The 15,532-nt window shown below is 45.3% G+C and overlaps 1 protein-coding gene across 2 annotated transcripts in view; it reads left to right on the forward strand.

Moving 5' to 3' along the window:
- LOC140487946 (transmembrane protein 132C) overlaps positions 1–15,532 on the forward strand; it is a 1,087,857-nt gene that overhangs the window by 1,005,588 nt on the left and 66,737 nt on the right. The window contains exon 6 of one of the 2 annotated variants that reach the window (XM_072587396.1): positions 14,249–14,395. The exons of the other annotated variant lie outside the window; for it this stretch is intronic. Within the exon in view, the coding sequence (XP_072443497.1) occupies positions 14,249–14,395 (147 nt within the window). The remainder of the gene's footprint in view (positions 1–14,248; positions 14,396–15,532) is intronic. 2 annotated transcript variants of the gene reach the window in all.

The raw sequence follows: 15,532 nt of genomic DNA on the forward strand, positions 1-15,532 counted from the left end.
CAACATTGCATTCGCTTTCTTAATCACGTTAAATTCCATCAGCCATTTCCTGGACCACTCTCCCAACCTGTCTAGATCCTTCTGTAGCCTCCCCACTTCCTCAGTACTACCTGCCTGTCTACCTAACTTTGTATCATCGGCAAACTTCGCTAGAATGCCCCCGGTTCCCTCATCCAAATCATTAATATATAATGCGAACAGCTGTGGCCCCAGCACCGAACCCTGCGGGACACCGCTCGTCACCGGCTGCCATTCTGAAAAAGAACCTTTTATCCCAACTCTCTGCCTTCTGTTAGATAGCCAATCCTCAATCCATCCCAGCAGCTCACCTCGAACACCATGGGCCCTCACCTTGCTCAGCAGTCTCCCGTGTGGCACCTTATCAAAGGCCTTTTGAAAGTCCAGATAGACCACATCCACTGGGTTCCCCTGGTCTAACCTACTTGTTACCTCTTCAAAAAATTCCAACAGGTTTGTCAGGCATGACCTCCCTTTACTAAATCCATGTTGACTTGTTCTAATCAGACTCTGCTCTTCCAAGAATTTAGAAACCTCATCCTTAATGATGGATTCTAGAATTTTACCAACAACCGAGGTTAAGCTGATTGGCCTATAATTTTCCATCTTTTGCCTTGATCCTTTCTTGAACAAGGGGGTTACTACAGCCATCTTCCAATCATCCGGGACCTTTCCTGACTCCAGTGACTCTTGAAAGATCTCAACCAATGCCTCTGCTATTTCCTCAGCAACCTCTCTCAGAACTCTAGGGTGTATCCCATCGGGGCCAGGAGATTTATCAATTTTAAGACTTTTTAACTTTTCTAGCACTATCTCTTTCATAATGGCAACCATACTCAACTCAGCCCCGTGACACCCTTTAATTTTTGGGATATTACTCATGTCTTCCACTGTGAAAACTGACGCAAAGTACTTGTTAAGTTCTCCTGCTATTTCCTTATCTCCCATCACTAGGCTCCCTGCATCAGTTTGAAGTGGCCCAATGTCTACTTTTGCCTGTCGTTTGTTTCTTATGTACTGAAAGAAACTTTTACTATTATTTCTAATATTACTGGCTAGCCTACCTTCATATTTGATCCTCTCATTTCTTATTACACTCTTTGTTATCCTCTGTTTGCTTTTGTATCCTTCCCAATCTTCTGATTTCCCACTGTTCTTAGCCACTTTATAGGATCTCTCTTTTTCTTTAATACATTTCCTGACTTCCTTTGTCAGCCAAGGTTGTCTAATCCCTCCCCGGTTAATCTTTCTTTTCTTGGGAATGAACCTCTGTACAGTGTCCTCAATTATACCTACAAACTCCTGCCATTTTTGCTCTAGTGTCTTCCCGGTTAGCCTCTGCTTCCAGTCTATTTTAGTCAGTTCCTCTCTCATGCCCTCATAATTACCTTTATTCAACTGTAACACCATTACATCAGATTTCGCCTTCTCCCTTTCAAACTCCAGACTGAACTCTACCATATTATGGTCGCTACTTCCTAAGGGTTCCCTTACTTTAAGATCTTTTATAGAGTCTGGTTCATTGCAAAGCACTAGGTCCAGAATAGCCTGCTCTCTTGTGGGCTCCATGACAAGCTGTTCCAAAAAGCCATCCTGTAAGCATTCCATGAATTCCCTTTCTTTAGATCCACTAGCAACATTATTTACCCAGTCCACCTGCATATTGAAGTCACCCATGATCAATGTAACCTTGCCTTTCTGACATGCCTTCTCTATTTCCCGGTACATGTTGCGTCCCTGGTCCTGACCACTGTTAGGAGGTCTGTACACAACTCCAATTATGGTTTTTTTGCCTTTGTGGTTCCTCAATTCCACCCACACAGACTCCACATCATCCGACGCTATGTCATTCAATACCATAGATTTAATTTTGTTCTTAACTAACAAGGCAACCCCACCCCCTCTGCCCACCTCTCTGTCTTTTCGATAAGTCGAAAAACCATGGAGGTTTAACTGCCAGTCCTGACCCCCCTGTAACCAAGTCTCTGTGATGCCTACTACATCATAATCATTCACTATTATCTGTGCCATTAATTCATCGGCTTTGTTATGAATGCTACGAGCATTCAGGTAAAGTGCCTTAATGCTAACTTCCTTATTAGAGATGTTGTAAGTCATATGTCCTAAGTTATCCTTGCTTTTTTCTGCATTCTCAGTCTGCCTCAATTTTAAATCCGCCTGGAAACATGCTATCCTGCTGCTTATCTTTCCATTTACCTCCATACTCCCTGTCGCTTTCACTTTCCCTTCCCCCCAACTCAGAAGTTTAAAGTCCTACTGACCACCCTATTTATCCTCTTCGCCAGAACATTGGTACCTGATCGGTTCAGGTGGAGACCGTCCCAACGGTACAGATCCCCCCTGTTCCAAAACTGATGCCAGTGCCCCATGAAGTGGAATCCCTCTTTCCCACACCAATCCCTTAGCCACGTATTTACTTGCCTAATTTTCTTGTCCCTATGCCAATTGGCACGTGGCTCGGGCAGTAATCCGGAGATTATGACCCTTGAGGACCTGTGCTTCAATTTCCTGCCTAGTGCTTCGTAATGCCCAAATAGGTCCTCCACCCTAGTCTTGCCTATGTTGTTGGTACCAACGTGGACCACAACAACTGGATCCTCCCCCTCCCGCTCCAATATCCTTTCAAGCCGGTCAGAGATGTCTCGCACCCTGGCACCGGGCAGGCAACACACCATGCGAGACTCCCGATCCGGCTTGCAAAGGATACTATCTGTCCCCCTAATTATAGAATCCCCTATAACCACTACCTGTCTATTAGCTCCCCCCTCTTGAATGGCCTTCTGCACCATGGTGCCTTGGTCAGTTGGCTCATCCTGTCCAGAGCCCTTTTCCTCATCCGAACAGGGAGCAAGAATCTCGTACCTGTTGGACGAGGTCAAGGGCTGAGGCTCCTCCACTCCTGAACTCTGGGTCCCCCTACCTGCCTCACTTACAGTCACACTCTTTTGTGCCTGATCACTAGCTGAGTGGGAATTAATTAATCTCCCAGGTGTGACTGCCTCCTGAAACAAAGCGTCCAGGTAACTCTCCCCCTCCCGGATATGCCGCAGTGTTTGAAGCTCAGATTCCAGATCATCAACTCTGATCCGGAGTTCTTCCAGCAACCAACACTTGCTGCAGATGTGGTCACTGCCGTTCACAATGGGATCAGCCAGCTCCCACATCATACAGCAACAGCACATCACCTGCCCAGCCATCTCTGCTTAGTTAGTTAATTACTTACTTAGTACAAGTATGAGTTAGAATACCTTCTGATACCTCTCTGCTATAGTTTTTTTTTACCCTAAGTAAGGACTTGATGTATACACACAAAAAAAAATCACGAAGTAAATTTTTTAACTAGTCCCCAGTAAAGAAATAAAAATTCTTACCTTAAAAGAAAAAAAAAGCAGTAGTTAAGAAGGTTAGAGGAGGAGGGCGGGTGGGAGATACTACAGGTGTAGAATCTCGGGTTTATCCGCCTTCCAGACTTATATACTCACTTTTCCTTCCCGGCTGCCCCTCTGCTCGCCGTCACTTCCTCTGCAGCTCCCGCTCTTTCTGTAGGGAGAGAGGGAAAAAAAAACACCGCTGCCCGCTACAGGTAAGCAATTTTAAAACAAACTGTATTACCTTTGCTGTAGTCTCCCGGGTTCTCTTTTACTTCGACGCTGCTCCCGCTCAAAATTACGCGACATTACCAAAGAGACAAGGCAACAAAACTACATGCACGCCAAGAACAAAAAACTGGAGAAGCTTGGCATTCTTACCAGTAATAGCAAAGCCCGCCCTGGAACCACAGTAGACAACATTATCACTGCGAGGAAGTCTATTATCAACTTATCGGACCATACCCTGCGACCGGAAGAGATTGAAGTCCTGAGTAGGGGTCTCAACTTCTGCCCCACCACCAAAATGGACCCGTTGGTTCTGGCAGCAGATACGGAGGAGTTCATCAGACGAATGAGACTCCGGGAATTCTTTCAAGGTGCCGGCAGTGATCCCACTGATGAACTGGAACAATCATCACAGGGATCTGGAGAGGAACGACCAAAGAAGGTGTCAACTTGGACCCCACCAGAGGGCCGCTGCCCTGGGCTTGACATGTATGCTCAAACTGTCAGGAAATATATAAATGCCAGATTCATCAGCCGTACCCAAAAGGTAGAGCAAAACATCACCCATTCACAACGCAATGCCACCCAGGCTCTCAAAACCAATGACAACATTGTCATCAAACCAGAAGATAAAGGAGGAGCCATTGTCATTCAGAATAGAACAGATTACTGCAAGAAAGTGTATCGACAACTGAACAACCAGGAACACTACAGGCAACTACCAGCTGATCCGACCAAAGAACACACCCGTGAATTAAATACACTGATCAGAACTTTGGATCCAGTCCTTCAGAGTTCCCTACGCGCCCTTATCCCACGTACTTCTCATGTAGGTGACTTCTACTGCCTTCCAAAGGTACACAAAGCCAACACACCAGGACGTCCCATCGTGTCGGGCAATGGGACCCTATGTGAGAATCTCTCTGGTTATGTGGAAGGCATCTTGAAACCTATTGTACAGGGGATCCCCAGCTTCTGTCGCGACACTACGGATTTCTTCCAGAAACTCAGCACCCATGGACCAGTCAAACCGGGAACATTCCTCATCACAATGGATGTTTCCGCACTCTATACCAGCATCCCCCACAATGATGGCATCTCGGCAACAGCCTCAGTACTCAACACCAACAACTGCCAGTCTCCCAACACCATCCTACAACTCATCCGCTTTATCCTTGATTTCAACGTCTTCACCTTTGACAACTAGTTCTTCATCCAGACACATGGAACAGCCATGGGGACCAAATTTGCACCCCAAACATGCCAACATTTTATGCACAGGTTCAAACAGAACTTCTTCTCTATGCAGGATCTCCAATCAAACATTGTACACCAGGTACATTGACGACATTTTCTTCCTCTGGACCCATGGCGAGGAGTCACTGATAAAACTACACAGTGACATCAACAAGTTTCAAACCACCATCAAACTCACCATGGACTACTCTCGACTGTCTGTCTCATTCTTGGACACATGCGTCTCCATCAAGGACGGACACCTCAGTACCACACTCTACCGCAAACCCACAGACAACCTCTCAATGCTACACTTCTCCAGCTTCCACCCAAAACATATTAAAACAGCCATCCCCTACGGACAAGCCCTACGCATACACCAGATCTGCTCAGATGAGGAGGAACGTGATGGACACCTGGAAGTACTCAAGGATGCCCTCACAAGACCAGGGTACGATGCTCAACTCATCGACCGCCAGTTCCGACGAGCCAAGCAAGGAACTGTAATGACCTCCTCAGGAGACAGACACGTGCTGCAACCGACAGGGTACCCTTTGTTGTTCAGTATCCCCAATGTAGAGGAGACCGCATCGGGAGCAACGGATACAATAAATGATATTAGTGGATGTGCAGGTAAAACTTTGATGGATGTGGAAGGCTCCTTTAGGCCTTGGATAGAGGTGAAGGAGGAGGTGTGGGCGCAGCTTTTACAGTTCCTGCGTTGGCAGGGGAAGGTGCCAGGATGGGAGGGTGGGTTGTTTTGGGGCGTGGACCTGACCAGGTAGTCGCGGAAGGAACTGTCTTTGCGGAAGGCGGAAAGGGGTGGGGAGGGAAATATATCCCTGGTAGTGGGGTCTGTTTGGAGGTGGCGGAAATGTCGGCGGATGATTTGGTTTATGCAAAGGTTGGTAGGGTGGAAGGTGAGCACCAGGGGCGTTTTGTCCTTGTTACGGTTGGAGGGGTGGGGTCTGAGGGCGGAGGTGCGGGATGTAGACGAGATGCGTTGGAGGGCATCTTTAACCACGTGGGAAGGGAAATTGCGGTCTCTAAAGAAGGAGGCCATCTGGTGTGTTCTGTGGTGGAACTGGTCCTCCTGGGAGCAGATCCGGCGGAGGCGGAGGAATTGGGAATATGGGATGGCATTTTTGCAAGAGGTAGGGTGGGAAGAGGTGTAATCCAGATAGCTGTGGGAGTCGGTGGGTTTGTAAAAAATGTCAGTGTCAAGTCGGTCGTGATTAATGGAGATGGAGAGGTCCAGGAAGGGGAGGGAGGTGTCAGAGATGGTCCAGGTAAATTTAAGGTCAGGGTGGAATGTGTTGGTGAAGTTGATGAATTGCTCAACCTCCTCGCGGGAGCACGAGGTGGCACCAATGCAGTCATCAATGTAGCGGAGGAAGAGGTGGGGAGTGGTGCCAGTGTAATTACGGAAGATCAACTGCTCTACGTAGCCAACAAAGAGACAGGCATAGCTGGGGCCCATAACATGTGCCCATGGCTACCCCTTTGGTCTGGAAGAAGTGGGAGGATTCAAAGGAGAAATTGTTAAGGGTGAGGACCAGTTCGGCCAAACGAATGAGAGTGTCGGTGGAAGGGTACTGTTGGGGACGTCTGGAGAGGAAAAAACGGAGGGCTTGGAGGCCCTGGTCATGGCGGATGGAGGTGTAGAGGGATTGGATATCCATGGTGAAGATGAGGCGTTGGGGGCCAGGGAAAAGGAAGTCTTGGAGGAGGTGGAGGGCGTGGGTGGTGTCTCGAACGTATGTGGGGAGTTCCTGGACTAGGGGGGATAGGACAGTGTCGAGGTAGGTAGAGATAAGTTCAGTGGGGCAGGAGCATGCTGAGACAATGGGTCGGCCAGGGTGGTCAGGCTTGTGGATCTTGGGAAGGAGGTAGAACCGGGCAATGCAGGGTTCCCAGACTATGAGGTTGGAAGCTGTGGGTGGGAGATCTCCTGAGGCGATGAGGTTCTGTATGGTCTGGGAGATGATGGTTTGGTGATGGGGGGTGGGGTCATGGTCGAGGGGGCAGTAGGAAGAGGTGTCCTCGAGTTGACTTTTGGCTTCAGTGGTATAGTGGTCAGTGCGCCAGACTACCACTGCGCCCCCTTTATCTGCTGGCTTGATGGTGAGGTTGTGATTGGAGCAGAAGGATTGGAGGGCTGCGCGTTGTGAGGGTGAGAGGTTGGAATGGGGGAGGGAGGTAGACAGGTTGAGGCGGTTAATGTCCCGGCGGCAGTTGGAAATGAAGAGTTCAAGGGCAGGTAATAGGCCAGCGCGGGGTGTCCAGGTGGATGCAGTGTGTTGGAGGTGGGCGAAGGGGTCCTCGGAAGGTGGGCGGGAGTCCTGATTGTGAAAGTAAGCTCGGAGGCGGAGGCGACGGAAGAATTGTTCGACATCACGGCGTGTATTAAATTCATTGATGCGTGGATGGAGGGGGATGAAGGTGAGTCCTTTGCTGAGGACTGATCGTTCGTCCTCAGTGAGGGGGAGGTCTGGGGGGATGGTGAAAACTCGGCAGGGCCGGGAGCTGGGATCTGGTGTGGGTGTAGAGCTGGGAGTGGGGGTGGAACCTGTAACTGGAGTGGGTGTGATGGTGGGGGGAATGGGGGTGGAGTCATGAGCAGGGGTAGTGTTCCCCTTGGGGTTCTGGGGGGTGGGGATAGTGACAGTGGAGTCTGCAGGGGGCATGTCAGCAGAATGCAGGTGAGTGGCGCTGGTGGGGGCAGAAGTGGGGGTGACCACAGCAGTAGGGGTGGCGGAAGTCACTGAGCATGTGGCATCAGCGATGATGTGAAGGGCAGAAGTGATGTCAGGTGTGATGCATGAGGAATTGTGTGGGGTGGAAGTGGTTGTGGAAGTGGCCATGATGGGGGCGGAAGTGACATCATCAATCAGCGTGGGGGTGGCAGCTGCATCAACCGCATGGCTAATGGTGGAATAGGTTCCAAGGCCAGGGGAATCTTCTGGAATGTTTGAGGAGCGCTGGTTATGGAGATGGGTGGATAAAAGTTTGTTGTACTTACAGTTTTTGATGTTTGAGATGGAATTGAAATACTGTTTGTTGAGAGTATGAATTCTCCTGAGGATGTAGTACAGAGTGGGTCCTTTGCAATTCTGAGAGAGTGTGGCCCTCAGCTGAGGCAGGGCTGACTGTAGAGGACACAGGGGTCCAACACCTTCAACATATTGTCTAGTTGTCACCATTGTTAACAACTAACCCGAGAATGCAACTTTTTAAAAAAGGTTTTGTGATTTACACATGAAAGAAGTGAAACTATCATTGTATTCTAACAAATGAAAGGCTTAACAGACAATCAATTCTTCAATGTATAATTTCAGTTACAGCACACTGTAAATTTTTGCTATAAATTCTGTGTGTTAGGATTGTGCCCTCCACTATCACCTGATGAAGGAACGTCGCTCCGAAAGCTAGTGCTTCCAATTAAACCTGTTGGACTATAACCTGGTGTTGTGTGATTTTTTTAACTCAGAATTGTCAGGTAATTTAATTGGCACCATGCCGCTAATCCAGTCAGTAAGAGTGTCACTATCCTGATTACTCCCTTCTTTTTCAACTCTTCCATCTTATCTTTCAGCTGGCCTTGATTGCAGCTGGATCTCCCTTTGGCAATGCTGAGTTAGTCTAAAACTTTCATCCGCCTTGAGGTGATACTCAGCAAGAAGACATCCTAGACCTGTAAAAGCACCTTTGTAATCTTCTAGCATCTGGTCCTGGCTTTGTGAATTGTGAAGTCTTTCCTCTTTAGGCTTAGAGTTGCTTCGGCTTAGAGTTGCTTTGGTTAAGATGAGTGGATTTTGTTTTACCTGGATCTCCAGATCTTTGTTCTTCCCTTTGCATTGGACTCTGAACTTCACTTGTCCTTTTGGTACAAAGATTACTCCCATCGTATAACCTCAACTTTTTTATCCAGGCCTTCATTTTCAGGTCACTATCCTGAGTCACTTCTTCACAAGGCTCTGTGAAGAACATGATGTTGCACAAAGCACCGATGTTTATATGATTCTTCACGTTCCCTTGATGTTCTCTTGTAGTTGCAAACCATTTATCACCTTTAGGCATGGCGATGCCTACCTATTGTACGTTATGGAGTGTTTGTCAGAATCATTGGTTGAATCTTTCCAGAGACCATCTTTATTGGCTTGCTTTACTTCTTTCCAGCTAAACATTGGCATACAAAGTGGTCCAGCTTCTTTGCGTTAAAATGCTGCTTCCCCCACATTGGATGGGCTTTCTTTTCTGTTGCATGATGTCCTCCACAGTAATTACATCCTGCCTCGATCTTTCTGCTGGTTTGCCCGCTAGTTATTTCTTCCTTTTTTTCTCAACCTATTGTTCTCATTCAGCCTAGAATTATGTAAATTCAACATTATGTAAAGCCTTGACTATTTTCCCGTTAGAGTTCCCTAACTGATGACTGATAATCTTTGAGCTTCTAGACATATCAGTACCTTCCTTGAGAGGAAGTGTCTGCTCTCTCTGCAGATGTGTTGTCGTGGCAGACCTTTCTATCCCTGTTGAGACCATCATTCAGTTGTTTTTCTCTGAACAGTAACTTTTTGTTTATAGCCACAGTTTGGATATACTGCTTGTGTAACCAAAATATCTGAAATTCCGTGATTGATCGAGAAAGGCCCCTGAGGCATTTCATTTGAAGGAAGGGAACTTATTGGAAGAATTTGTATTTGCAATGTTAATTCCATTGCTCTGATAGAAAATGTGATGTGTTGATCAAATCACCTCAGAGCTGTTTACTTTTCAAACTACAAGCTTAAACTCAATTCTCGACAGAATTTCTGGTCTGGTAATAAAATTGTGCTGGAAAATCCTGACAATGTATTGTGACCATAATAACACCAATGAGTCATGACGCATCTACATCAATGATTCCTCAATGCACCTAACAGTTCACAGAAATTTGAAACAAGATCAATTATCCAGATATCGAGTGACAACTTTGGGCAATTGAGAATTGAGAATTGAGAAAATGTGTTCGTAGCAGTAAATTGTTATTACGTTGAAGTGCCACCAAATGTGCAACATAGCAGGGGATTCTGTTTGGATCTTGCACTGTCCTTCCTCAGCCAAATTTCATTTGGTCCATTACAGCTCACTATTCCTTTTGTACAAAGTATTATTTGCAAATAGTCATGACCTTGATCACCTCCATTTAACTTTTGTTACTCTAATCAAAAGTGCTCCAGATTCTGTCATTTGTCCTGGCACATAAGACCTCATACATCCTTAGCATCATCCTAATAAATCTGTTCTGTGCCCGTTCCCTAGTTTTGCCATTCCTAAGTAAGAAGTCCAAAGATGGACATCACATTCTGCCACCAAACCTTCATATTACAGACTGTATTGACATCCAAGTGATGACTGAAATATGGCCCATTATGAAGGACCTCATGTTTTGTAACATTGTGACCTTTAAGCCATACCTTGGCTTTTCTCACGTTTCCTCTGATAACATTTCCTCCTTCAACCTCCTTCAGCCTGCTCCCCCACCTTAACCCTCCTTAAACTCTTGATTGTCTGTCACCATCTCTCCAGAGTTTCCCTCCAGGATCCCTTCCCTCTTTTCTGACCACAGCCTCTCAATTTAATGTCTCCTTATCCTGTGATTATCATCTATATCTCTATTTCTGTTTTGCTTTCTCCTCTGAATTCACTGTTTCCCTAATCCTATTTTTTCATAAACTGCATAAACTCTGCTTCCCACTTCTATGGTTACACGTTGGCCTCCACCTCTGCTGTGACTTTTTTCATCTAATTGTCTCAATTACTGTCAAGACCATAGGGACTTAGGAATGGGCCACTCGGCACTATGGCCCAGTTTTGCAATTCCATTAGATCATGATTTATCAGCACCCTGACTCTAAATACCAATCTTTGATCCATGTCCCTTGATACCAATATCTACCAAAGATATATGAGTCTTGAAAAGTATATTTCACCTAACATCCACAGCCATTTGAAGATAAAATATAGTACTTGATTTTTAACTTCTTCAAAAAAAATTCATTGAATGTGGGTGTCATCGACTAGTCCTGTGATTATTGTCCATCCTTAATGCCCCTTCAGAAGATAGTTTTGAGCTAGGTCCTCCAACTACTGCAGCCAATCTGATGAGTACACGGCCATAGTTCTGTCAGGTAGTTGTGGCATTTGGACTGAGCAATAATGAAGGAATGACAATATCATTCCACGTTTAGCACAGTGTGATAATTGGAATGGATTTCATAGGTACTGGTGCAGTTCCTGGTGGATCATGAATAATGCTGGACGAAAAGTGATTGATGATCTAGAATCTATTATAGACAGTGTCATTACTAAAGCCACTTCATTTTTTGAGATTTCATGCTTAGAGGATGATGGGCAATCGCTCATTTTGAAAAGACTGGAGAGATTCCTGGATTGTTTCTTTTAGAAGGGGTCACTGAAAAGACATTGGGACATTTTTACAAAGAAACCTCTTGGAAGTCGCATGCTTTAAGATAAGTATTTAGATTTGGTTACTAGAAACCACACGCTTGGGTTTGTAGCTGCTGAGAATGATGTTTTTGGTTTGATAATGTTAGGTGTTCATTTGCTACCCAATTCTCCTTCTGCCTTTCAGAGAAACCCACTTTTACAGGGACCCTGATTCAACTGTTCTCCTGCAAAGCTTCTGAATTTGCAAAGTTTCCTAAAGGCACAATGTCTGCAAAGGTCAGAACGATACCTGTCAACATGAGTCAGGATGCCAACTGAAAGCCATCCTGAACATTTCATAACTTATCATTCTTTTCCTTCAAGACCTAATTGCTGTTGGTCAAAGTGTTTTTCTTTATTTCCACTTTCCTGCTGGGAACTTTAAATACTACAACCTTCTGAAGGGCAGCTAGCGATGGACAATAAATGGTGGCCAGCCAGCAACATGCACATCCCACGTGTGAATAAAAAAGAGAAAATTCAGCATGCAACTGGAAAAGTCATAGTTCCATTGCTTTGCCCAGGATTTTGCATAACTTCACAACAGTGTCAGTTTACTGCATGTGTGTTGAAAGGCAATTGTTAATATATCTGGATTACCTTCTGAAGTTTGAAATCACACAACACCAGGTTATAGTCCAACCGGTTTATTTGGAAACACCAAGAGGTTGCTTGGTGCTTCCAAATAAATCTGTTGGACTATAACCTGGTGTTGTGTGATTTTTAACTTTGTCCGCCCCAGTCCAACACTGACTCCTCCAGATCACTTCTGAAGTTCATATCCCTATCTGCTGTAGGTTCCCCTTTGCATTAGATGTCAGTGACTTAATGTCCTGTACTTTCCCCCAATAGCATTTCACTCTCACAGCAACTCTGTTACTGCTCATCCTCTTCCATTTTTTTTGCACTGCATGGTGTGTTCCTTGGGACACTAGGTCCAGCAGTTTATTCTTTCAAACATGTGGGAGGGAGAATGGAGGGACAAAAGTCTGAAATGTTTTGAAAAGTACTTCTTTGTAACCTGCTTCACTAGCAAGATCATTTGTGTTTTCAAAAAAGCCCATCTATTTTGTCTCTTTTCTCTTGTCAGTTATATATAATCGATTTTGTACCTCTGCTGCTCTCGTAGTTTAATTAGGAATAGTTTGCCAGGGAAGGATTCCAAATAATTTTTTTCTGTACTATTCATTGGTGTCAACTGCAAAGGGCAACTTGGTGGCTCAGTGGTTAGCACTGCTGCCTCAAAGCACTAGGGACCCAGGTTCAATTCCAGCCTCAGCTGGAGTTTTCATGTCCTCCCTGTGTCTGCATGGGCTTCCTCCAGATGCTCCAGTTTGCTCCCACAGTCCAAAGATGTGCAGGTTAAGTGGATTGGCCATGCTAAATTGCCCATGGTGTCCAGGCTAGCTGCTTAGACATGGGAAATGTTGGGTGTGAATGTGATGCTCTTCAGAAGGCCAGTGGAGACTTCATGGGCCAAATGGCCTTTTTCTGTAGGAATTCTATGATCAGACTTTGAAATGTTCTTACTTGCTGAGCCTGCTGATGCAAGATCAGACTTGAAGTAAAATTTTCACTCTTCAGTGTAAGTACAGCTACAGAAAATTGAACAATCAGGGGAAATTTCTTTACAGTGTGATGGATGTTGGACCATATCGTGCTTTGGCACAGATCCTGGTTGAAGCAGAGACTGTTGTGTCTTTTAGGGGAAAATTGGAAAACTATTTCTAGCAGAGAAAAATAACAGGCTCTGTCGTGATGCTAAGGTTGTGAGATTACTTTTGGATTGCTCTAGCAATGAGTCACATGGACATGATTGCTTTGATAGCTTTCCTCTTTGTTGAAAACTTCTATAACTCTATCTTAGATAACCTTAACAAGTGTAGAACAGTGCTAGCTAAGAAAGGAACTTTGTAACTGTGAAAAAATCCTTGGTTTTGAGGTTTTCCACATGGCATTGTGGGTTAATGGGAAAAAAAGAGCAGACAAATGTGATATAAGAGAATAAAACAAGACAAATGTAGAAGTATTTTTAAAATTCTTTCAAAGAATATGGCCTTCACTGGCTAGGCCAGCATTTATTTGCCATTACTCTTGTGCTACTGCCTGCTGCTCTTGAGAAGATGGTAGTGAACAGCCTTCTTGACTTACTGTAGTCCATTTGGTGTTGGGACATGCACAATGGTGTAAGGGAAAGATTTTCAAGATCTTGGCCAAAAACACTGAAGATACAATAGTACATTTCCAAGTCAGGATAGTGAGTGGCTTAGAGGAGAACTTGCAGGTGATGGTGTTCCCATTGTGCCTGCTGCCTTTGTCTTCCTAGATGGCAGTGGTCATCTGTTTGGAAGGTGGTGTCTAAAGAGCCTTTGTGACTTGCTCCAGTGCATCATGTAAACACTCCTGCTATTGAGCAGAAAGAGTGGACGTGTGTGCATGTGGTGCCAATCAAATGGGAGACTTTTTCCTAGATCGTGTCAAGCTTCTAGTGTGCTACTGGAGCTGAACTCATGCAGTCAAGAGGGGAGTATTCCACCACACACCTGACTTGTACCTTGTAGATGATGGACAAGCTTTGAGAAGTCAGGAGGTGAGTTATTTACCACAGTATCCCTAACTTCTGATCTGCTCTTGTCACCACATATGTGTATGGCTAACCCAGTTCAATTTCTGGGCAATGGTAACCACTGGGGGTTTCAGCAATGATTGATTGTTCAGGGGACATGGTTAGGCTCTCTCTTATTGAAGACAGACATTGCCTGGCACTTGTGTTGCCCATATGTTATTTGCCATTGGATACAGTCCAGGCCTTGCTGCATTTGGACATGGACTGCTTCAGTTTTCGGAGGAGTTGTGACTGATGTTTAACATTGTGCCATCATCAGCAACTGTCGCCACATGCTGGAGGGAAAGTCATTGAAGCAGCTAGAAATGGTTGGGCCGTAGATACTATCCTGAGGAACTCCTGCAGAGCTATCCTGGAGCTGAGACGACTGACCTCCAACAACCATGACCATCTTCATTTGAGCCAGGTATGTCTCCAACCAGTGGACCCTGATTCCCATTATCTCCAGTTTTAAAGCCACACTCCATTCATATCCTTACTCCGAGAGTAGCCGCTAAAAGCATGGAAGGAGCTATGTCAGAATGATGTCAGATCACATGCGTTTGTGTTTGTTAGGCTTCAGAAGCTTTGCAAATAGTTACATTTAACAACATTTGTTAAAGTTTGCAGTGTGGTCCACACTTTTCTACATGGTGATCAACGGTTCCCAGACCCACACAATGATAGATAAGTGGCACTAAGAGCACAAAGTCAAACCCTGGATACAGGATTATGACAACACCACATGGGAAGCCCAGAATTCTGATCCCAGAAGTTGGGGGAAATGCCTGGAATAATGGTTTGCGGTGGTAGAGACCAACAAGTGACTGACTTCAAGCTCTACCTTAACACCGAACCATGGAAAAGGAAAAGCTGTGCAAAAGGTGACGAAGCATGGCAGAAGGCCCATAGTGGAGAACATGACAAGTAGAGTTAGCACAAAATGGGTCAATCAATTGGCCACAATGAGTAAAACTTCACAGTAAATCAAAAATGCTTCGTAAGGATGAAATGTGCACTGAGAAAATCAGTCAGCAAGTGCATGAAGGAACGAGGCGCACTCTAGCCCATGCAGGAACCCCGCTCAGAAAGTTTTATAGAGGGGTGCAGGTCCAGACAGAGAAACTGGGTCATGGCAGCAGCAGCACAGAGGATTAAGCAACAGTCTGTAGGCATCCCAGCAGTTAGTGTCACAGAGGGGCAGAATGAGCACTTTCTGGGGAATGTTGCAGGCTGACTGCAAGATTTCAACTCCTGGATTAGACAGAACCACAGGGTGTATTCTGGCATGCAAATACTATTGAAATGCTCAGGAAACCAATTACAATGTATACTTCCTTCTCAAGGGGAGGCAATGGCATAATGGTATTATCATTGGGCTGTTAAGTCAGAGACTCAGGTACTATTCAGGGGACTCTGCGTTCAAATCCCTCCACGAAACATGTTGGAATTTGAATTCAATAAAAATCTGGAATTAAGAGACTAATGATAACCATGAATTGATTGCTGATTGTCAGGAAAAACCCATTTGGCTGACCAATGCCCTTTAGGAAAGGAAACCTAG

The sequence above is a fragment of the Chiloscyllium punctatum genome, chromosome 17, assembly GCF_047496795.1.
Source record: "Chiloscyllium punctatum isolate Juve2018m chromosome 17, sChiPun1.3, whole genome shotgun sequence".
Taxonomy (NCBI): Eukaryota; Metazoa; Chordata; class Chondrichthyes; order Orectolobiformes; family Hemiscylliidae; genus Chiloscyllium; species Chiloscyllium punctatum.